Source organism: Scaptodrosophila lebanonensis, unplaced genomic scaffold (genome assembly GCF_003285725.1).
Source record: "Scaptodrosophila lebanonensis strain 11010-0011.00,11010-0021.00 unplaced genomic scaffold, SlebRS2 tig00000037-arrow-arrow-pilon, whole genome shotgun sequence".
NCBI classification, from domain to species: domain Eukaryota; kingdom Metazoa; phylum Arthropoda; class Insecta; order Diptera; family Drosophilidae; genus Scaptodrosophila; species Scaptodrosophila lebanonensis.
The window spans coordinates 10,757-27,367 of record NW_022060542.1 but is presented as its reverse complement, the minus strand read 5'-3'; the positions used below and the strand labels follow the sequence as shown (position 1 = coordinate 27,367).

At 40.0% G+C, this 16,611-nt stretch overlaps 5 protein-coding genes across 6 annotated transcripts; 1 reads left to right on the top strand and 4 right to left on the bottom strand.

The window, feature by feature from the left end:
- Positions 1-435: 435 nt before the first annotated feature.
- On the bottom strand, positions 436-1,683 carry LOC115622102 (ski oncogene-like; the record flags this gene model as incomplete). Its single annotated transcript, XM_030515944.1, has 1 exon — positions 436-1,683. A coding segment is annotated over exon 1 (1,152 nt), but the record flags the coding sequence as incomplete, so codon positions are not given.
- A 1,603-nt stretch (positions 1,684-3,286) lies between these two features.
- Positions 3,287-4,326, top strand: LOC115622100 (NADH dehydrogenase [ubiquinone] 1 beta subcomplex subunit 10-like). Its single transcript, XM_030515940.1, has 4 exons — positions 3,287-3,338; positions 3,439-3,539; positions 3,746-4,021; positions 4,083-4,326. Exons 2-4 carry the CDS (start codon positions 3,458-3,460, stop codon positions 4,214-4,216), a joined length of 492 nt encoding a protein of 163 aa, XP_030371800.1. The 5' UTR covers positions 3,287-3,338; positions 3,439-3,457; the 3' UTR covers positions 4,217-4,326.
- Positions 4,327-4,359: 33 nt separating this feature from the next.
- LOC115622099 (ATP-dependent DNA helicase PIF1-like) lies at positions 4,360-6,819 on the bottom strand. Its single transcript, XM_030515939.1, has 2 exons — positions 5,793-6,819; positions 4,360-5,729 (listed from the first exon to the last, which is right to left on the bottom strand). The coding sequence occupies exons 1-2, from the start codon at positions 6,756-6,758 to the stop codon at positions 4,689-4,691; spliced, it is 2,007 nt and encodes a 668-aa protein (XP_030371799.1). The 5' UTR covers positions 6,759-6,819; the 3' UTR covers positions 4,360-4,688.
- Positions 6,820-7,746: 927 nt separating this feature from the next.
- Positions 7,747-10,333, bottom strand: LOC115622101. 2 transcript variants are annotated; one of them, XM_030515941.1, is made up of 4 exons: positions 10,196-10,333; positions 9,909-10,124; positions 8,439-8,969; positions 7,747-8,387 (listed from the first exon to the last, which is right to left on the bottom strand). In XM_030515941.1, exons 1-4 carry the CDS (start codon positions 10,279-10,281, stop codon positions 8,021-8,023), a joined length of 1,200 nt encoding a protein of 399 aa, XP_030371801.1. In that variant the 5' UTR covers positions 10,282-10,333; the 3' UTR covers positions 7,747-8,020. The 2 variants fall into 2 exon arrangements, with proteins under 2 accessions (XP_030371801.1, XP_030371803.1); XM_030515943.1 differs by lacking the exons at positions 9,909-10,124; positions 10,196-10,333 and adding an exon at positions 9,086-9,317.
- A 1,976-nt stretch (positions 10,334-12,309) lies between these two features.
- LOC115622097 lies at positions 12,310-15,706 on the bottom strand. The gene is made up of 3 exons (XM_030515938.1): positions 15,570-15,706; positions 12,951-13,471; positions 12,310-12,876 (listed from the first exon to the last, which is right to left on the bottom strand). Exons 2-3 carry the CDS (start codon positions 13,437-13,439, stop codon positions 12,310-12,312), a joined length of 1,056 nt encoding a protein of 351 aa, XP_030371798.1. The 5' UTR covers positions 13,440-13,471; positions 15,570-15,706.
- Positions 15,707-16,611: the final 905 nt, after the last annotated feature.

Sequence of the window (16,611 nt, the reverse complement as noted above, 5' to 3'; positions counted from 1 at the left end):
ATTCGGATACAGGGTATAATGAGATCCCAAATTCCCAAGCTTAAAAGTAATGAAATATTATAAATTTTTCAAATTTCAGAATAATGTTCAGTTTGACTCTGCACTGTAGTATGACTTATATCTGGATACCATTTAATTTAATTCAATTTCATTTAATTAGAAACTGAATAAGTGTAAGGACGTCTCCATCTGTGGAATTTTTGACAATTATGAATTTTTCAGTTTGAATTGCAATTTTAAACATGGAAGGAATATGTAATGTGATATCTTTTAAAAACTCTTAAAAAAATAAGGAAATGTCAACAAGTTGGAATCAAGAATTTTTACGTTTATTTGCGAAATTGAAATTTTAAACTTATTGTTAACTCTCTTCTTCTAACGTACAGGAATTCTCCAAATATTGGAGTTTTGATTAATAATTGATCCACTACATACCTTTCGCTTCTTTTGATCCAGTTGCGCCTTGTGCGTCTCCTTTAATTCGACCTCCTTGAGCTGATCCAATATGCGTTGATATTTCTCCCGATTCTCGACATCGAGCGCCACATGGAGATAGTCGTGCCAATTGCGGGAATCAAAGCCCCAATGGCAGGTGCGATTCTCGAACTTGCGATGCACATGCCCCACGAACTTCTGGGGCGAGAACCAACCGTCACACTCGAGGCACTTGATGCACGTCGGCTTCTGATACGAATACATATCCGGAGTGCAGATACCCTCACATTTTCCAAAGCATTTGTGGTAGACGTGGAAGGAGAGGGCGCCCTTTGCCAAATTCTCGACGGGTATATAGCTATTCCGATCTGAACGATGCAGCAGTGCTGCACACAAGCGCTCCGCATCGGTGCGTGTAATCAGACCACTCGCCTTCACATCCGAGGGCAGTATTTTGGCGGCCTTGAACTCCACCAGCTGATCGGGCGTACATTGGGAGCAGTAGATGCCCAACTCATCAAAGATCCGATTGATTTGCTCCAATGAGAAATCGTTGAGCACATTGTTGAGGAATTGTGGCAGACACAGACGCATCTCGCCACCCAGCGAGAAGCAGCCAATGGTTTTGCCCTCCAGACGCGTCTCGTAGAGCTCCCCAGAACCGGAATCGGCCACTGAGAGTATGGGCTGTGACAATTCCGGCGGTGGGGGCGGATAAATTTGTGGTGGTGGTGCTGGCGGCGGTGCCACACCTGGTGCGGCACTTGAACCAACCCCTGTGGCAACCACAACTGATGGATTGGACTGCTGCACTGCAGCATTCTGTGTATCTAGCATATCATGCGGTTCGGGTGAGCTTAAGATCTCCTTTTTGATTAGCGCCACAGCCGGTGGCACCACCTGACCCTGTCCCTGCCCCTGCCCTTGAATCTTGCCATTGGTTAGCGAAGTTTGGGCGACCGCGACTAAATCACTAATGCCATTGCCAGCAATGGTGGCATCCAATGGACAATTCACGCCCGAAGCTGCTGCTGCTGCCGCCGCTGCCGCTGCCACGGCCAGCGTATGTCCTGGACCCTGCAGACTTTTTGGGGCACTGTTCTGGTACTTCTTCAGCACGCTCGTTATAGTGGGCGTCACGTATTCGGTCATTTTACACGCGCAAGGACGCGGGCACGTACTTTTTGTTGTTGCTGGGCAAGCTTATTATTATTATAATTATTATTATTTGTATAACAATGTTATGTGCTATTATCGTTGGTGTTGCAATTGTAGTGCTGTTTTCTATTTTTATATTTCTTATAAATCACGGCAGCGCCCACGACGACAGAAATTCACGAGAGCAGCACAACATTTTTGCTCCCTAATTATTATTTGGGTATTTATTTGTATGTATTTTTGTTAACAATTTGGCACTTTGTACAAAAAACGCATAATTCATTCTTCATTTTTATTTCGGTTGCGCCTTGCCGACGGCATTTTGACGCCGCAACCGTCGCTGCTGCTGCTTCTACTTCTGCCGCTGCCTCTGCCGACGCCGCTGAGAGCGTGAGAGCTTTTGTGGCGCGTGTTTTTCTCTGCCGCTGTCGACTGCAACGCAATCGCAGGACTGACAATATTTTTTAAAGATTTCTGTCCAGTTACTTTAAATTTGCAATTTAATTTGTGCCATAAATTAATTTTCCACTTATTTACTTCACTTATATTATTCACGCAATACAATTTCTTAATTTGAATTTCGTATGCGCTTAACTTTTATCTATGCGCTGCAAAAATACACAAACGCGAACACACACATACGCACACACTGGCTGCCGAAGAGTGAAGAAGCGCGCACGGAGGGACGAAACGAAGGCCGGTAGACGACGACCAGCCAGCCAGACGTACACACAGACACACACACACACTCGCACACAAACTCAAACGCACACGCACGCAGACAGAGAGACGGCGTCAACAGTAAAAACGTAAACGCTGCCAGACAATTCTTATTGGATTGCCGACGCTTTGCTGCTGCTCCGCTACTGAGACTGAGGCTGCGACTGCGACAGCGGCTGCCGATTTGCCGCCGCTTGTTAGTGTGTTGTTGTCGTTATTGCTGATGTTTTCTTGTTGTTGTTGTTTTTGTGCACTATTTATAAACTTCTAAAAATGCTTGCAAATATTTTTGCATTCTTAACGATTGCTTTGTCGTTATTAAATATTTATTTAAATTATAGCTCTTTGCTTAACCACACACACACTGACACACGCGGCACTGCGAGCATTTTTTATATTATTTCTTTTAGGTGCTTCCCTACTTATTGTGTGAAAATTGGCGATGCCGACGCGTAACAGCTTTACGTTCTCACAGGAGGTTCAACCGCGGACTGACAACAGCAGATTGGAAATTGAAATGGCAAGGGGGCCGTACACATCGAACATGTTCCGGCTCCCGCGTTGGAACAATACAACGTGTTCGATTGTGTTGGCAATACAACTTGTTGTTGCAAACATTACAGCATAAGCTTTTGCATTTGCGGGACAAGGACAAACAATTGCGCGCTTCTTCTGAGTGGTGAGTTCAACCAGCTGGTGTGGGGTATTTAATGTTGCAAAAAACATATCTGCTGTGGGTAAGAAGAGTACAGCATCTTGGCGGCAAACTGCCGATTCATTTGAATTGCTGATGGCGAAATGCAAATAAGTAATATTTTTGTCTTACTTAAAATATCACAATTATCTAATAAACAAGGGCTATTTGGTAATCTGTAAAAAGACAACGACGCCAAAGAAAGTATGTATTGAGTACTCGATAATCAGTTTGGTGCTGCTATCGACAGTGCGATATACAAATTGGTGTCATCGCTAGTACAGCTGTTTTGTTGTTTCTATTTCTTCGATAGGATTGGTTTCCAAACTAGGTACGAAACTAAAGGAAAACTACATTACTTAGCCAAATTAAACTCAAACTATAGGGTTCTTAACGTAGTTAAGGTTGTTCTTTACTTTGTACAATTACAGTTCGTGAAAGCGTTTGAAAATGCCGGAGCCGCGCAGCCCTATGCAGAGCTTCGCACAGTCAGTGCAGAATACCATTGATGGCCCCATTACGTGGTTCCGAGGTAAGATTTGCCACCAGTGGATAAGTCCGCGCTGCACGAATGCGATGAGTGTCAAGTGCTAATTAAAAGTTATGCTCCTGGCAAAGCAAAAACTTGGAAATGCTTCTTACATTACATAATGACATAACCTCAACCGAGGCGGCTGCTTCTGTTTTTGTTTACACCCGCACGCAGTTTATAGACAAGTTATATTGTTTGCATTGCAGAGACGATTGTCGAGCCAAATCAACAGAAATACAATTGGTATCATCAGCGCTATCGTCGCGTGCCAACCATCGATCAATGTTACACAGACGATGCCGTTTGCCGCTTCGAGGCCGATCAGCAATTCAGACGCGATCGTATGGTGGACAACGAGATTGTGAACATCTTGCGTCAACGTTTCGAGGATTGCATGCTCTACGAGGCACCCGATCACATTGCCAAGTGCACGCCGCTACTGGAGACATACGAGAAGGCCTCAGAGAACTGGTTCGTTAAGTGTAAGTGGAGCTCCAAAATGCAAAAAATGTATTTCGCTAAGCTTTCCCACTCGCCTTGCAGATGGTGATTTGGGCGGCTATGCCAATGCCAAAACGTGCTATATGAAGCAAAAGCATCGTTTGATTTGGGAACGTCGCCATGGCCCAGTCGGCAGCGGCATGAAGAGTGAGGATACTGTTGGCAGCAATCACTAAAGCATCGTATTGTTCCCGGCTGAGTTAAATTTCCGCAAAACTTGTTTCTTGAACGTGCTTCAGCAAAACAAAACAAATATACATGATCCAATCGAAGAATACCAGCTAAATAGCATGTCACCAATTCATAGACACAATCCGAGCATATTAGTAACAATATTACATTTTTTTTTGTTTGTCTTGTTACATTTAATGCTGCGATAATGTCAGTTCATATATTGTATTTTAAATCTAAATGTATAAGACGGTTTACAAACTTGTTCCTTAAAGGATCTTCAAATTCCAAGCTCGATCTTGTGCTTATAGAAGTGCATTTTGTCAAGGTCTTTCGTCCGGTTTCGTATTGAAAGACATTCTCAAAACGCTGCAGCGATTTGCGCGAGCTATGAGTCGAAGAGCCTTCCGTCAGTGCTTAAATTTGAGCTAGATGTGATAACTTAAATTGCGTACTTAATGTTAAAATATTTTTGCATTAGCTGATGGAGACAAGTGGTTTATTCATGAGGCTTTTCTTAAGCTTGGCCAATGCACTGAGCTTGCTATCGGTTGGCTTCTTTTCCTTATTATTCGGTCCCAATGGTATCATGGTGGTGTCGACAAGACGGCGTCGGAAATTCTTATAAAATTGCAGCACTTGCGGATTGGCCCACACCTGCTTGGAATCGAAGTCCAATATGCGCACCGAGTCTAGTGATTTGGCACGTGACAGAGCCACATAAGCCTGGCCAGCCTCAAACACTTTAGAGAGTGACATCTCTACGCAATCAAGCGTAAGTCCTTGACTTTTGTGTATAGAAAAGGCCCAGGCAAGCTTTAGTGGCACTTGGCGACGTGTGAGGACGCCACCGGTGGCCGTCTTGATTATCCACTTCTCGTGCTTGCACGCATACTCGTGATTGTTCTTGAAGCGCACCACTGGCAGACCCTTCTCAATGCGCACCACCACCCCACGAGCGCCATTCACTAGACCCGATGCAATGTTGATATTCTTGAGCAGCATCACCTGCGCATTCACTTTTAAATAGAGCTGTGCCGGAGCTTGGACTTGCTGATCCAACTGCTTGGTCAGCGTGGCGTCCGAATCCTCAGCACGAAAGAGCACTTTCTCGCCCGTTAGATTGTCCAGCTTGGATTCATTTATGGAATTAGCATCATTCGTGTGGGAGCACAATTGTGTTGCCAGTATGCCATTACCCTCGATCTTTTGCTTCGAGGTGGACACTAATCGTGCAGTTATCGTCTCATTTACATGCCCAATACGCAAATGATTGAGGATGCGAACAAATTCTGGATCTGATTGACGATGAACCTGCTTCAGCTCAAAAATACACTGTATGCAAGTCTCCCAGGCACTGGATTGAAAGCAAAAGCGTTGCTGAGCTGCGCTATTTTGGGCAGCAAAGTCGGCCTTAACCACCGGCGGCAGCTGCAGAAAGTCGCCACATAGGATCAGTTGTATGCCACCGAAGGGACGGTCATTGCGCCTTATGTGCCGTGCCACAGCTTCAATTTTCTACAACAGAATCAAATTTAGCGATTGGATATCCTAATTTATGGTCCATACTTAAGAACTTACCTCAAAATACTGTCCATCCACCATAGAGATCTCATCAATGATCAGTCTTTTGCATTTGCGCCAAGTCTGTGCCGAAACCGGACGCGACGCCAATTCCAGGCAACGCTGCATAGTCGCATCGCCGCCTCCAATGCCAGCAAAAGCGTGAAGCGTGGTGCCGCCGATGAGGCAGGCAGCCACGCCAGTCGACGCCGTCGCCACTGTGCCGTCCGGTGGCAAAGCAGAAATTATTTTGCGCAACAGAAAGCTCTTGCCCGTACCTGCAGAGCCCGTAAAGAAGACATTCTTGCCGGCGGTGCAGGCGCGCAGAACTTCCATCTGCTCCTCACTTAGACGCAACGAGTCCTCAGTTGATGTTTGCTGGTATAGTTTCTTGGCCGCAGGCACAGCGCCTCCACTACCATTACGTTCATCGCCCGTCTTAAGCTCCTCAAAGCGCCGCTTCTTGGCCGCGTGTGGCGATGGGGTCGTCAATGTGGCACGCGATGCCGCCAAACCGGCCTTTTTACGCGCCAAAACCATCTCGGCCGTCGTTACGGGCGAGACTTCTTCGAAGGAGCTCGGCTTGCCCGACAACATGTGTTCGCGTAACTTCTTCTGCAGGCTCGCCTCGTCGGGCTGTCCCTGCCCCTCACCCGTGCCATTCAGTTTAATGAAAATTGTGCGTAGGAAGAACATTAATGGGCCCGGCGGGGCATTTGATAGATAGAGCGCGCAGTGCTCTGCCTTAAAATTGAATGTTGCCTTGCCTTCATTCATGAACTTTTTGTGTATCATTATGTCCTTCAGTTTGAATTTAAGAGGCTTTAGCTTTTCCGGCGTCACTTCGACAAATAATTCGCGCAGATCATTGCGGACTAAGCGTAGCGTCGCTGTCTTGTACTGTAATTTACGCCCCGTCACGCCCACTGCATTTGTCCATTGAATATTCACCGCGCACGTGAGCACGGCATCGTTGAGATCCATGGTACGCAATTGTAATCAGAATTTTTGTTTAATAATAAAAACTAAAAGTCTTTTCTGTCCCCCAAACAGAAGCGTAAAAGGAAAGGGCTGCCAACTCTAGCACCCGCCAAAACTGCATTCACAATAGACAAGTATGGGATCAGTTTCAAATGGCAACGAATATCTCGAACGGGCGCTAGGTGGCGCAGAGATCGCCACAAAATGTACCATTGTTTGGTAATTGCTTACAGTTTTCTGTCCAATTTTCGAAATTCTGCCTTCTCTAGCTTCTAAATATTGTGAAGTAATACTCTTTACCTCAATTTGTATTGTATGTTAAAAATGCAATTGTTAATATGTCATGGAAATTTACAATTCATTTCGTGGAATCAAACTTTCATGTAAAACGAATATTTTTAAACTGTGCTGTAATTTTCATTTATGTACAATTTAGTTTCTGCACCTAAGTAGTATCTTCATTATTTTTTAGGTTAATGTTGCCAAGAGTTGCAAATATTATATGTATATATATTGGCTTTATTGGCAGTATTTTTGCATTAGATTATTAAATGCAACTTAAAACAGTACGAAATAATTGATTTATATTAATTATCTCTTTTGGCAACTTATGCAACTTCTGTAATGACAATAAATGTGAATAAAAATGAAGAAAATGAGTCAATACTTCACTAATTTAGAAGGTTTTGAAAACCTCAATCTTATGCTAGAATAACAAAAGTAAATACAGACAGATGAGCTGTGCTTAAAAACGATTGAAAATCCATTATGGAAAGGGTTCGAACGTTAAATGAACCTGAATTAAGAGATAATCTAGAAATAATACATTGACTGGAAGCCAATTTATTTCTTTAGATATTTTCTAATGAGATGCTTTTGCATCAGAAAATCCAAGCCAGAAGTAAATAAATAACTCATATTGTTAACCTTTCTAGTGTCTACCAGCCTTGCTTTTACGATTTACAAACAATACAATTCAAACTATGTCGGGTTTATTTTTAGTATACCTTTATTTATACACATTTTATACATTTTATTTAAATTTGTGGCAGCTCGACTCTTTAATACCCTCTACCCACCATTTTTCCCGTTCTCCATTCTTTTAATTTAAATCAGCATTGGTGGAAAATTCATTCCTATGCCAATAGTGTGCCGAATTTAATCAATCTTCAGATCATGGAGTACGGTGGCATGGGGTACAGGGTATTAAAAATGACATCAATACAAGAAACACATACGTGTGCATGTGTGTTCATTTTCAAAGCTTATTCACTGCTAATGGCTGATAAATCTTCTTCAGCATTTGGAAAAGCTATCATTCTTCGCGCTTCCTCTTTATAGAATTCATGCCACTTCTTAATGTTGTTTGAAAATTTTGAATCGTCAGAAATCTTGCATTCCTCGAATGGACCAAATGTCATATAAAATATATCTTCAATCACATTTTTGCTGATCGGGTTTAGACAAAGTCTTATTTCTTTAGCTCGATGATCTTCCCACTCTTCTCCCAGTTCTTGTATTATTTGTTGTCTCCATTTTCCAAGTTTCTCATCTTCTTCTTTCAGTTGTTGTATTATTGGTTGTGTCCATTTTCCAAGTTTCTCATATTCTTTCACAAGCTTTTCTATGCTCCTACAACTAAAGAGTGTTTTTTATTGCAAACTAAAATCGTGTCAATGTTACCTTCCTCTCTCCTCTTCACTTCTCTCATACTCCTCTATCCAGGTATATATGCCCAACAAAGCAAAGCGACGAATGTCAGCAATAGTGTCCTTTGTCTGATCCCAAAGTAAATTGAATATCGGCAAAATATCTGTCATATCGTCATACAATCTACAAAAATAGTGCGCGACAGATATTATTGATAGCTGGAAGTTCGGAGGCTCTTCCTGGAGTTTGCTCAAACGATCCGTTAGGGATTTAAAGGATACCCATTTTGCTACAAAAGTCTCATAAATCATCTTAACATTTAGTTCGTCAAACTGGGCTAATACCAAATCCCACCAGTTTTCTTCCCATAACGAACGTTTATCACGGATCACTCCAATGCGTAACAAAAACAGGCCAATGCGTAATTTAATTCTATGATCCATTGAATTGCGACAATATATCGGAGCTTTCTTTGTGTATTCCACGTGTAGACGGACTAATTCGGATATATACTTCGTATGATTCTTAGGATGGATAGACAGGTGTTCTAGACCGGTGTTGTCCCTGTAAAATGCATAAAGAAAAACAAGTTAGTAACTTTATTACGGTATAATGTTCAGCTTCTGAGACATGGTAGTATTGTTACTACTACTAAAATACATTAAAAAACAGCCACTTACATAGGATTTGTCATAGGAATTATCAGGTCTTAAAACGAGTAGAATGTAAATATTTGGGACTCTTCCTGGAGTTTTGTCAAGATAGATGTGTGTAGTATCACTTGAGCAGTCACCTCAAGGCAGACTAGACTTTATCGTATTCTAGTTTTGTGCGAATGTATGTAGCACACAGAAGGAGGCGGGGCAGACCCACAAAGTATAAATATATATTCTTGATCAGGGTGACCAGCCGAGTCGATATAGCCATGTTCGTCTGTCTGTCTGTCCGTCTGTATGAACGAAAGGATCTCAGAAAGTATAAGAGCTTGAATAACCAAACTTGGTATCCAGATTCCCCTAAGTCCGAGAAAGGACAGATGTGTGTGTGTTTTATCTGATGCGATCAAAAAAATTTTTTTTTTTTTTTTTAATACTATTATTATTCTAAGCATATGTACAGAGTATTTCAATGTCAGGACATCCGACTTTATCTTTTCTACTTGTTTTTATTTTATTTAATTCCTTTTTTTAATTTTTTTTAAATAAATGTTTTTTGTATTTTCTGTTTTTGTGGAGAGTAGAGGGTATTTTACTGTCGGGCTTGCTCGACTATAGCGTTTCTCTTGTTGTCTTTTAAATGCTGCACTTGAATATGGAAAACCCTATATCATAAACATACATGTGCATTTTACTCAAAAGGATTTTAAGTGGCTTATTTATTTAAAAATCTACTTTTATGTATTACATACATTACTGTCTGTCCATGAGAAAAGTTGAAACGATCAGTTCCTATATTAGTTGGGACAAAAAAAAGAGTCTCGAAACTAATCGACTTCGTACTTACCACAAGTCCTTTTCAGAAACCTTGTATGGAAGTATTATTTCGCGCAATAACGCCATTGATTCAAATTCAAATTCAAATTTATGTGTAGTCCATCTTACCCATCTCCACAAACTGTTGAGTGGCATAAATAGAGCAAATTTCTGTACGATTTTTAATAAATCCTTAGTAACAATGTCTTTTTCTTCTTTTCCTAAGAATTTCAAAATACTTGTCGAACTGTTTTACAAAAAAAAAAAAATGCATTTGCCATTAATATATATGTATGTGTATCAAATTTAATAACTTACACCTCTTCTTTTCCAAATATTTCCACATCAGTTTGTTCTAAGGATAAACTCAAAGCCATAAAATAGTCATAATAAATCCCAGGCATTATTGTTTTAATTTTCGTAATTTTTAAATCAATTAATTCGCGAATGGCGACTTTGGACGGACTTCGTAGAAGTTCTTCGAGACTTATATTTTTCTTTTTTATATCATCCCATTCCTTTATTTTTTCTCTGACAAAAACTTCAACAATTTTGGTCTTCACAAAGTTTTTCTCTTCCTGAGTATCACAATTCAGCTCTTTTAGAAAGTATTGTTGCACATCCTTCAAATTGTCGCGTTTTTCCAGAATGTCTATAAACGACCTGTATATTCTGAGCCAATAGTTAACGAATTCTTTAACACAGTACCCATAAGTGGGTAGGTGTACATATGTCTCTGAATCGCGTGTGATAAGAGAAATTACGAAACTTAACCAAGCCTGTTTTGAATCCTTCTTCACACTCTCTAATAATTCGGCTTGATTTTTCTCAATTTCTGGTTGAAATATGTCCTTGCATTTGCAACCCATATAATTATGTATATTACGTATTTTTTCCCAACTCATCGGAAATCCGCATCTTCTTTCCTCTGGAAGCCAGCCGCACGACCGATTAGGAAGTGAGTGGACAAGCATTTTGGTTATTTTAGACACTATTCGAGGGGTCACCCGACAATTAAACATTGATAAATTTATATTTTGGCAGAACTCAGCAAATTCCGTAAGTGATATATGGTCTATGGTTTTCTGAAATAAAGTGGTTGCAAGAATATAATACACAAATTGTTTTAACTATATTACTAGAAAAGTCACTTACCTCAAACAAATCAAACATTTGGTCCCCTAACTTTTCCCTGAAATTCCAAGCTCTTTGAACGCTCTCAGTTAGCAAGCAAAGGGTCTCGAACCGAAGAATTGGTAATTTTTCACGTATTTCTACCAAGATGTCCAGCCAGTAAAAAAAGGCCACTGGATGCCACTTAACCGAGCAAAATGCCTCTACGAAGATTGATATTTCTTTCGTATTCGCTCCCTCGACAGCACGGTTTATTGGCAATAAGAACCCATTGGGATTGTGAAGCTCCACATTATTCGTGGCCACCAGAAACTCTTTCAGAACATTAAGGCGCATGGTCACATCAATTGAAATATTTTTCAAAATGTATTCCAACGCCGTGAACCGCAGCATTATATTTGTATTATCGCTTAAAGGTTTATCAGCAATTTGCGCAGCCACAGATGCCAATCCTTGATCGCACTCAATTCAACAATGGACGGCAGGAATTGCTTTAGAGCGCTCAGCGCCTGGTCTATTTTCCCTTGCTCGAGGTAATCCACCGTTTTGAAAAAGGCCAGCCCTTGGATGGGCTGACAATCATTCGATCCCATACAAAAATCGACAGCAGTTGTGTTTTTGAACGCATAAAAATTGTGCATTACGGCAGAAGCTGCTTTTCGCTCTTCGGGATTATCTGAACTCAAAAAATCGCGAATCATTGATGGCAGAGGGGCAGCAGTAGGGATGTTTTCCAATTTAAAAGCAATTGGTAATTCTGGTACTGGTATTTCCCAAATTTTGCAATGCAACGAAAGCTCATTCAGAAGATACTTGCAGTCCACTTCATTCCTCTGAATAAACGATTGCACCAAGTGACAGATACCTTTCCTTAGGTCGCTTCGCGTTGGGTCGAGCAGTCTTATCATCATAAGGATTGGCTTTTTACTTATAATGGATCCCCTATCATAATTGCTATGTAACAAGAAATAGATGAACTTGATGAGTTGGTTAAGTTTGTGGTTGTCGTCTTTGTTCCGATTTATCAGATCGCAGATCATGGAGTCCAAATAAGTTTCACATTCCACGCTGTTTGCATATGTTATATATTTCTCAAGCGGTTTGGTAACTTCAGTTCCTTCAAAGTTTTCATCAACATTTATATTTTCCAATAAAAGGTCAACTTCACTTAGCCAATTCGAATACTGTTCGTCGCTTTGATTTGAACTAATCAAAGTATTTTCTTGGCATGGCATTGGACCTTTAGATCTTGTTTGTATAGATAGCTGAGAAAAACCGTTAAACACACTCTCTTCGATCTATATTGGTTGATCCCCAATACTCGGATTGTTGTTTGAATCATGACTGAACAATGGTGGCAATATTTCTATACTTGTCACCTCTACCTTCGTTGAAGGCTCAATCTCAGAATCAACTTGAATTGGTGCATTCCCACTGCATTTGCCATCACTTACTGTTGTAGCATACCGGACAAAACTTACTTTCGTTTCATCCAATATTTCATCGCCATCGTAAAGCATTAGCTTACATGGGACCGCAGTTTCGATTGATGAGTTGGGACCATCATATTTTGGAACTTTGTAGGCCAGAATGCTATTCGTCTTTAGTTTCTTAAAAGTTGTGTTAGGTTTGATAATCGCTGACTCCCAATTTCCTTCCTCATTACACAATTTAATCTGATAATCTCTTTTAACATCAGAAAGCAAGAGAGACACATCTTCACCTTCAAATGATAATTTCTCGTTGAAGCACCGTATAATGCTTACTGATTCGCTCGCATTGAGTATTCCATTTGAGAAAACTGTTTCACAGATTTTCCACCGATTCCCGTCCTTGACAGTAAAAGCAGTGAATGCTAAATAAACCTATAGAAATTACAAATTCAGATCTCAGCAGATCTCACTAAGGTATATATTCGTAAAAAGAAACACAAACTCACCGTCACATCCTTACCAAATTTCTGTGTAATCACATCATCCGGTGGCAACTGAACCAATTCCGGAGTTATACTTTCCTTCAGTTTCTCTACATTTTCTTTGATGTCCGTATGCTTTGTCTTAGCAATGCAATAATCGGCCAATTTAAATGTGAAATTCATTCCTGTGCTATCAATAGTCGTCATCCACTTGCGAACCGGCTCAAAATTGAAGTTTAAGTCTGGCTTCTTTCTCTTTCTTGTTTTTCCGCCCACTTCAGAATTGGGAGCAATGCCAATATACTGCAGCGTGTTTGGCGATACGAAGTATCCATCGTGACCTTCATACTCTTGAACCAATTGGCAAACAATCTGAACTGGACTCTGAAATGGCTCAGTAGTTTCTAATCTTAATTCCGAGGCTTGTAGCGGAGCCCGAAACCCTTCACTTAAATAGCGAAAATGATGACGCTGAGAGGGCTGGGCGGTAATCTCTAAGGTGGCGGGAAACATTATATCGAGCGGCTTTTCGTAATGTTTAGCACCTATAAATATATATGTAAATATCATGTATTGTAATCAATTGTCCGGATGTTCAATATAACGTTTATCCCCTTAAAAATCGGCAACGCCAATATATATGTACATATTATTTTTTGATGCGCTATGTGGGGATACATATGTACATACATGTGCATGTACATACATATACATAATAGTGTATGCATTCAATTGTTCAGTTCAACACTTTATTTATTTATCCATATGTGCTTTTTGAATATGAATGTTGTGAGTGTAAAAGGCGAGTTTCTGCTTTGTAAATCATAAGAATACATTTACGGAATAAGCTTAATTCTGGGAGACATTAAGTCCCAGAATTACCGTTTGGGTTGTGCGTTGATCACCAATCAGTCAGTCAGGACAAACTGTTTTATATACAGTGGCTCACAGCTTATTCGACCCAGTCCATAGAAAAAATTTTAAATGAGTATAACTTTTAAACGGAAAGAGATATCAACCAAATTTAAACGCAGAATCGTAGATTAATATTTAAACTAAAGCATAATGATTTCATTTATTATTTATATTAACCTATTTTATATTTAAAAAACAAAACAATTTCAACAATTTAATGTCACAGCTTATTCGACCCACGATGTTCAATGAACAGTTACGATCGCTGGACATGCAGGATAACGGTACTTTTTTGTCTATGCTTTGGTCATTATATTTGCAAGTAGAATGTGCACTTTTACTCAGATTTGATCAGCGCACCTCGTGTTATAACAATGGGAAAACGCACAACCGTAGAGCAACGTGAATTGGTACTAAACCACCACAAAAATGGCAATTCTCGCCGAAAAATAGCACAATGTGTTAATATTCCAGAGTCCACAGTAAAGGGAATCATAAATCGTTTCCTTTTGAAAATAGAGTGGAAAACAAAGGAAGAATAGCGCCAAATAAAATATTCAACGAAACGGATGAGCGAAGTATTGTGCGGATTGTTAAACAAAACCCAAAGATTTCTGCTCCAAAAGTGGCCAGTGACATATGGGACAGGCTAGACAAGTCATGTTCTGCAGAAACAATCCGTCGAGTGCTATGAAACAATGATCTGCACGGCAGAATTGCTCGTAAGAAGCCTTTTATAAGCAAGAGAAATCGTGAGCACCGATTAAAATTCGCTAAGGAGCATATTAACAAGGACTCTAGCTTCTGGGAGAGCGTTATTTTCGCTGATGCGTCCGATGGGCAAGAAAAACATTTAAAAGCTACAGTCAAACATGGCGGTGGCAGCGTCATGGTTTGGGCCTGTATGTCTGCAGCGGGGATCGGAAGAATGGAATTTATTGAAAGTACAATGGACAAAAATATGTACCTAGATATACTTAAAAAAAATTTGCTCCAAAGTGCTGAGGATCTTGGCGTAAAGGACACTTTTCGTTTCTATCAAGACAATGATCCAAAGCATACGTCCGGGATAGTGCGAACTTTGTGTATCTGGAACTGTCCGCACGTTATAAAACCGCCGGCACAGTCACCAGACATTAACGTAATTGAAAATTTATGGGCGATTTTGGACGCGAATATCCGGAAAAGACATATTTCCAACAAAAACGACTTGAAAACTGCACTTACTGAGGAATGGGCAAAGATCTCTTCAGAAATAACAAAAAAATTAGTAGAATCGATGCCAAAGAGGCTTAAAGCGGTCATTGAACAAAAGGGGGGTCATACTAAATATTAAAATATTGTAGTTGTTCCTTATTTTGCTTTTTGTCAATATTTTTTAAGGTGGGTCGAATAAGCTGTGACATTGAATTGTTGAAATTGTTTTGTTTTTTAATTATTAAATAGGTTAATATAAATAATACATGAAATCATTATGCTTTAGTTTAAATATTAATCTACGATTTGGTTGATATCTCTTTCCGTTTAAAAGTTATACTCATTTAAAATTTTTTCTATGGACTGGGTCGAATAAGCTGTGAGCCACTGTATGTAGATACTGTTTGGCTCTTCCAACGATTTTATCGTTACTCCCGTTCTCTATATTTGCCAACAAATCAAATAACTTTCTGATTCATTCTGACTCAAGTGCATTTATAGTAGTTTAATTTTTATTTTTCTGCGACCAACCTTAATTCACATTTATCATATCATAACACTCACGACGATCAAGAATAACATTTATTGAAAATTCCAAAGGAATAATCGTTATTTATTGAAATTACTACCTATATAATAAATGTTTTAATATTGTATAGTATTTATGTAAGCAATTCAAAGAAACACAAGGCTTTATCGCAATGGGTCTTTCTTTGTTATCACTTTTCAGTGCTCCTTCCGATACGATCGACCTATTCGCGACGACAAGCTTTAGAATACTGAAAGCACGTCTCCTACTACCCAATAGAGCTAGAGCTTTTTCGTTTCTACAACTTGTTAAAACGCGATGACGCAATTAAGTGTCCAACTTTCTGTATTCCATTTCGTACTATACATGAAATGTACAAGAGTGTACATATGTAATGACGCTGGCTGAATATCGTAATTTTAATTGCATTACCTTTGTCAAGCAGTGCTTTGGCGGCTTATGTATAGCTATGATTTGAATTAGTGATTGGTTTTAGCGCCAACTGCCTATTATCAAATTTTGTTGCCTTAGATGATGAAAACCACAAATTTTCCATAGTTGTTTTTTTTTTGAAAAAAAGAAAGCTTTTATCGCTCCGCACGGCTATTGGCCACCTACTGGTTGTTTTCTTATTTCGCAGTGGCAATATTTGCTAATTGTCAGTGGCCCTTGCTTGAACCCTGACCTGTCAGAGGGGAAATGTCAGAAGTGTTGTGAAGCAATTTCCGCAAAGAAAAGTTATCTTGCGCCGCCTCGTCATCCGGATGCTTTCCTTTCACCTCGAGATCGCATGGAAGCAAGACGTACTCAATCTACTCTAGCTGAACGATTAAAATTGTGGTTACCTATAACCTATAAGCCTTTCTAATTCGGCTTGAGCATTTTATTATTTCGGCGCTTACTTTCGGCTGAACTTAACTTGTTCGGCATACCAACGGATTTTCGGCAAGGTGCCACTTCTGACCAACGGGTAAAAAGCATATGTATCTTTTATTTTCGCATTTAAAGTGCAAGCTTTTATATCGTCATTTCGATTTGTCTTCG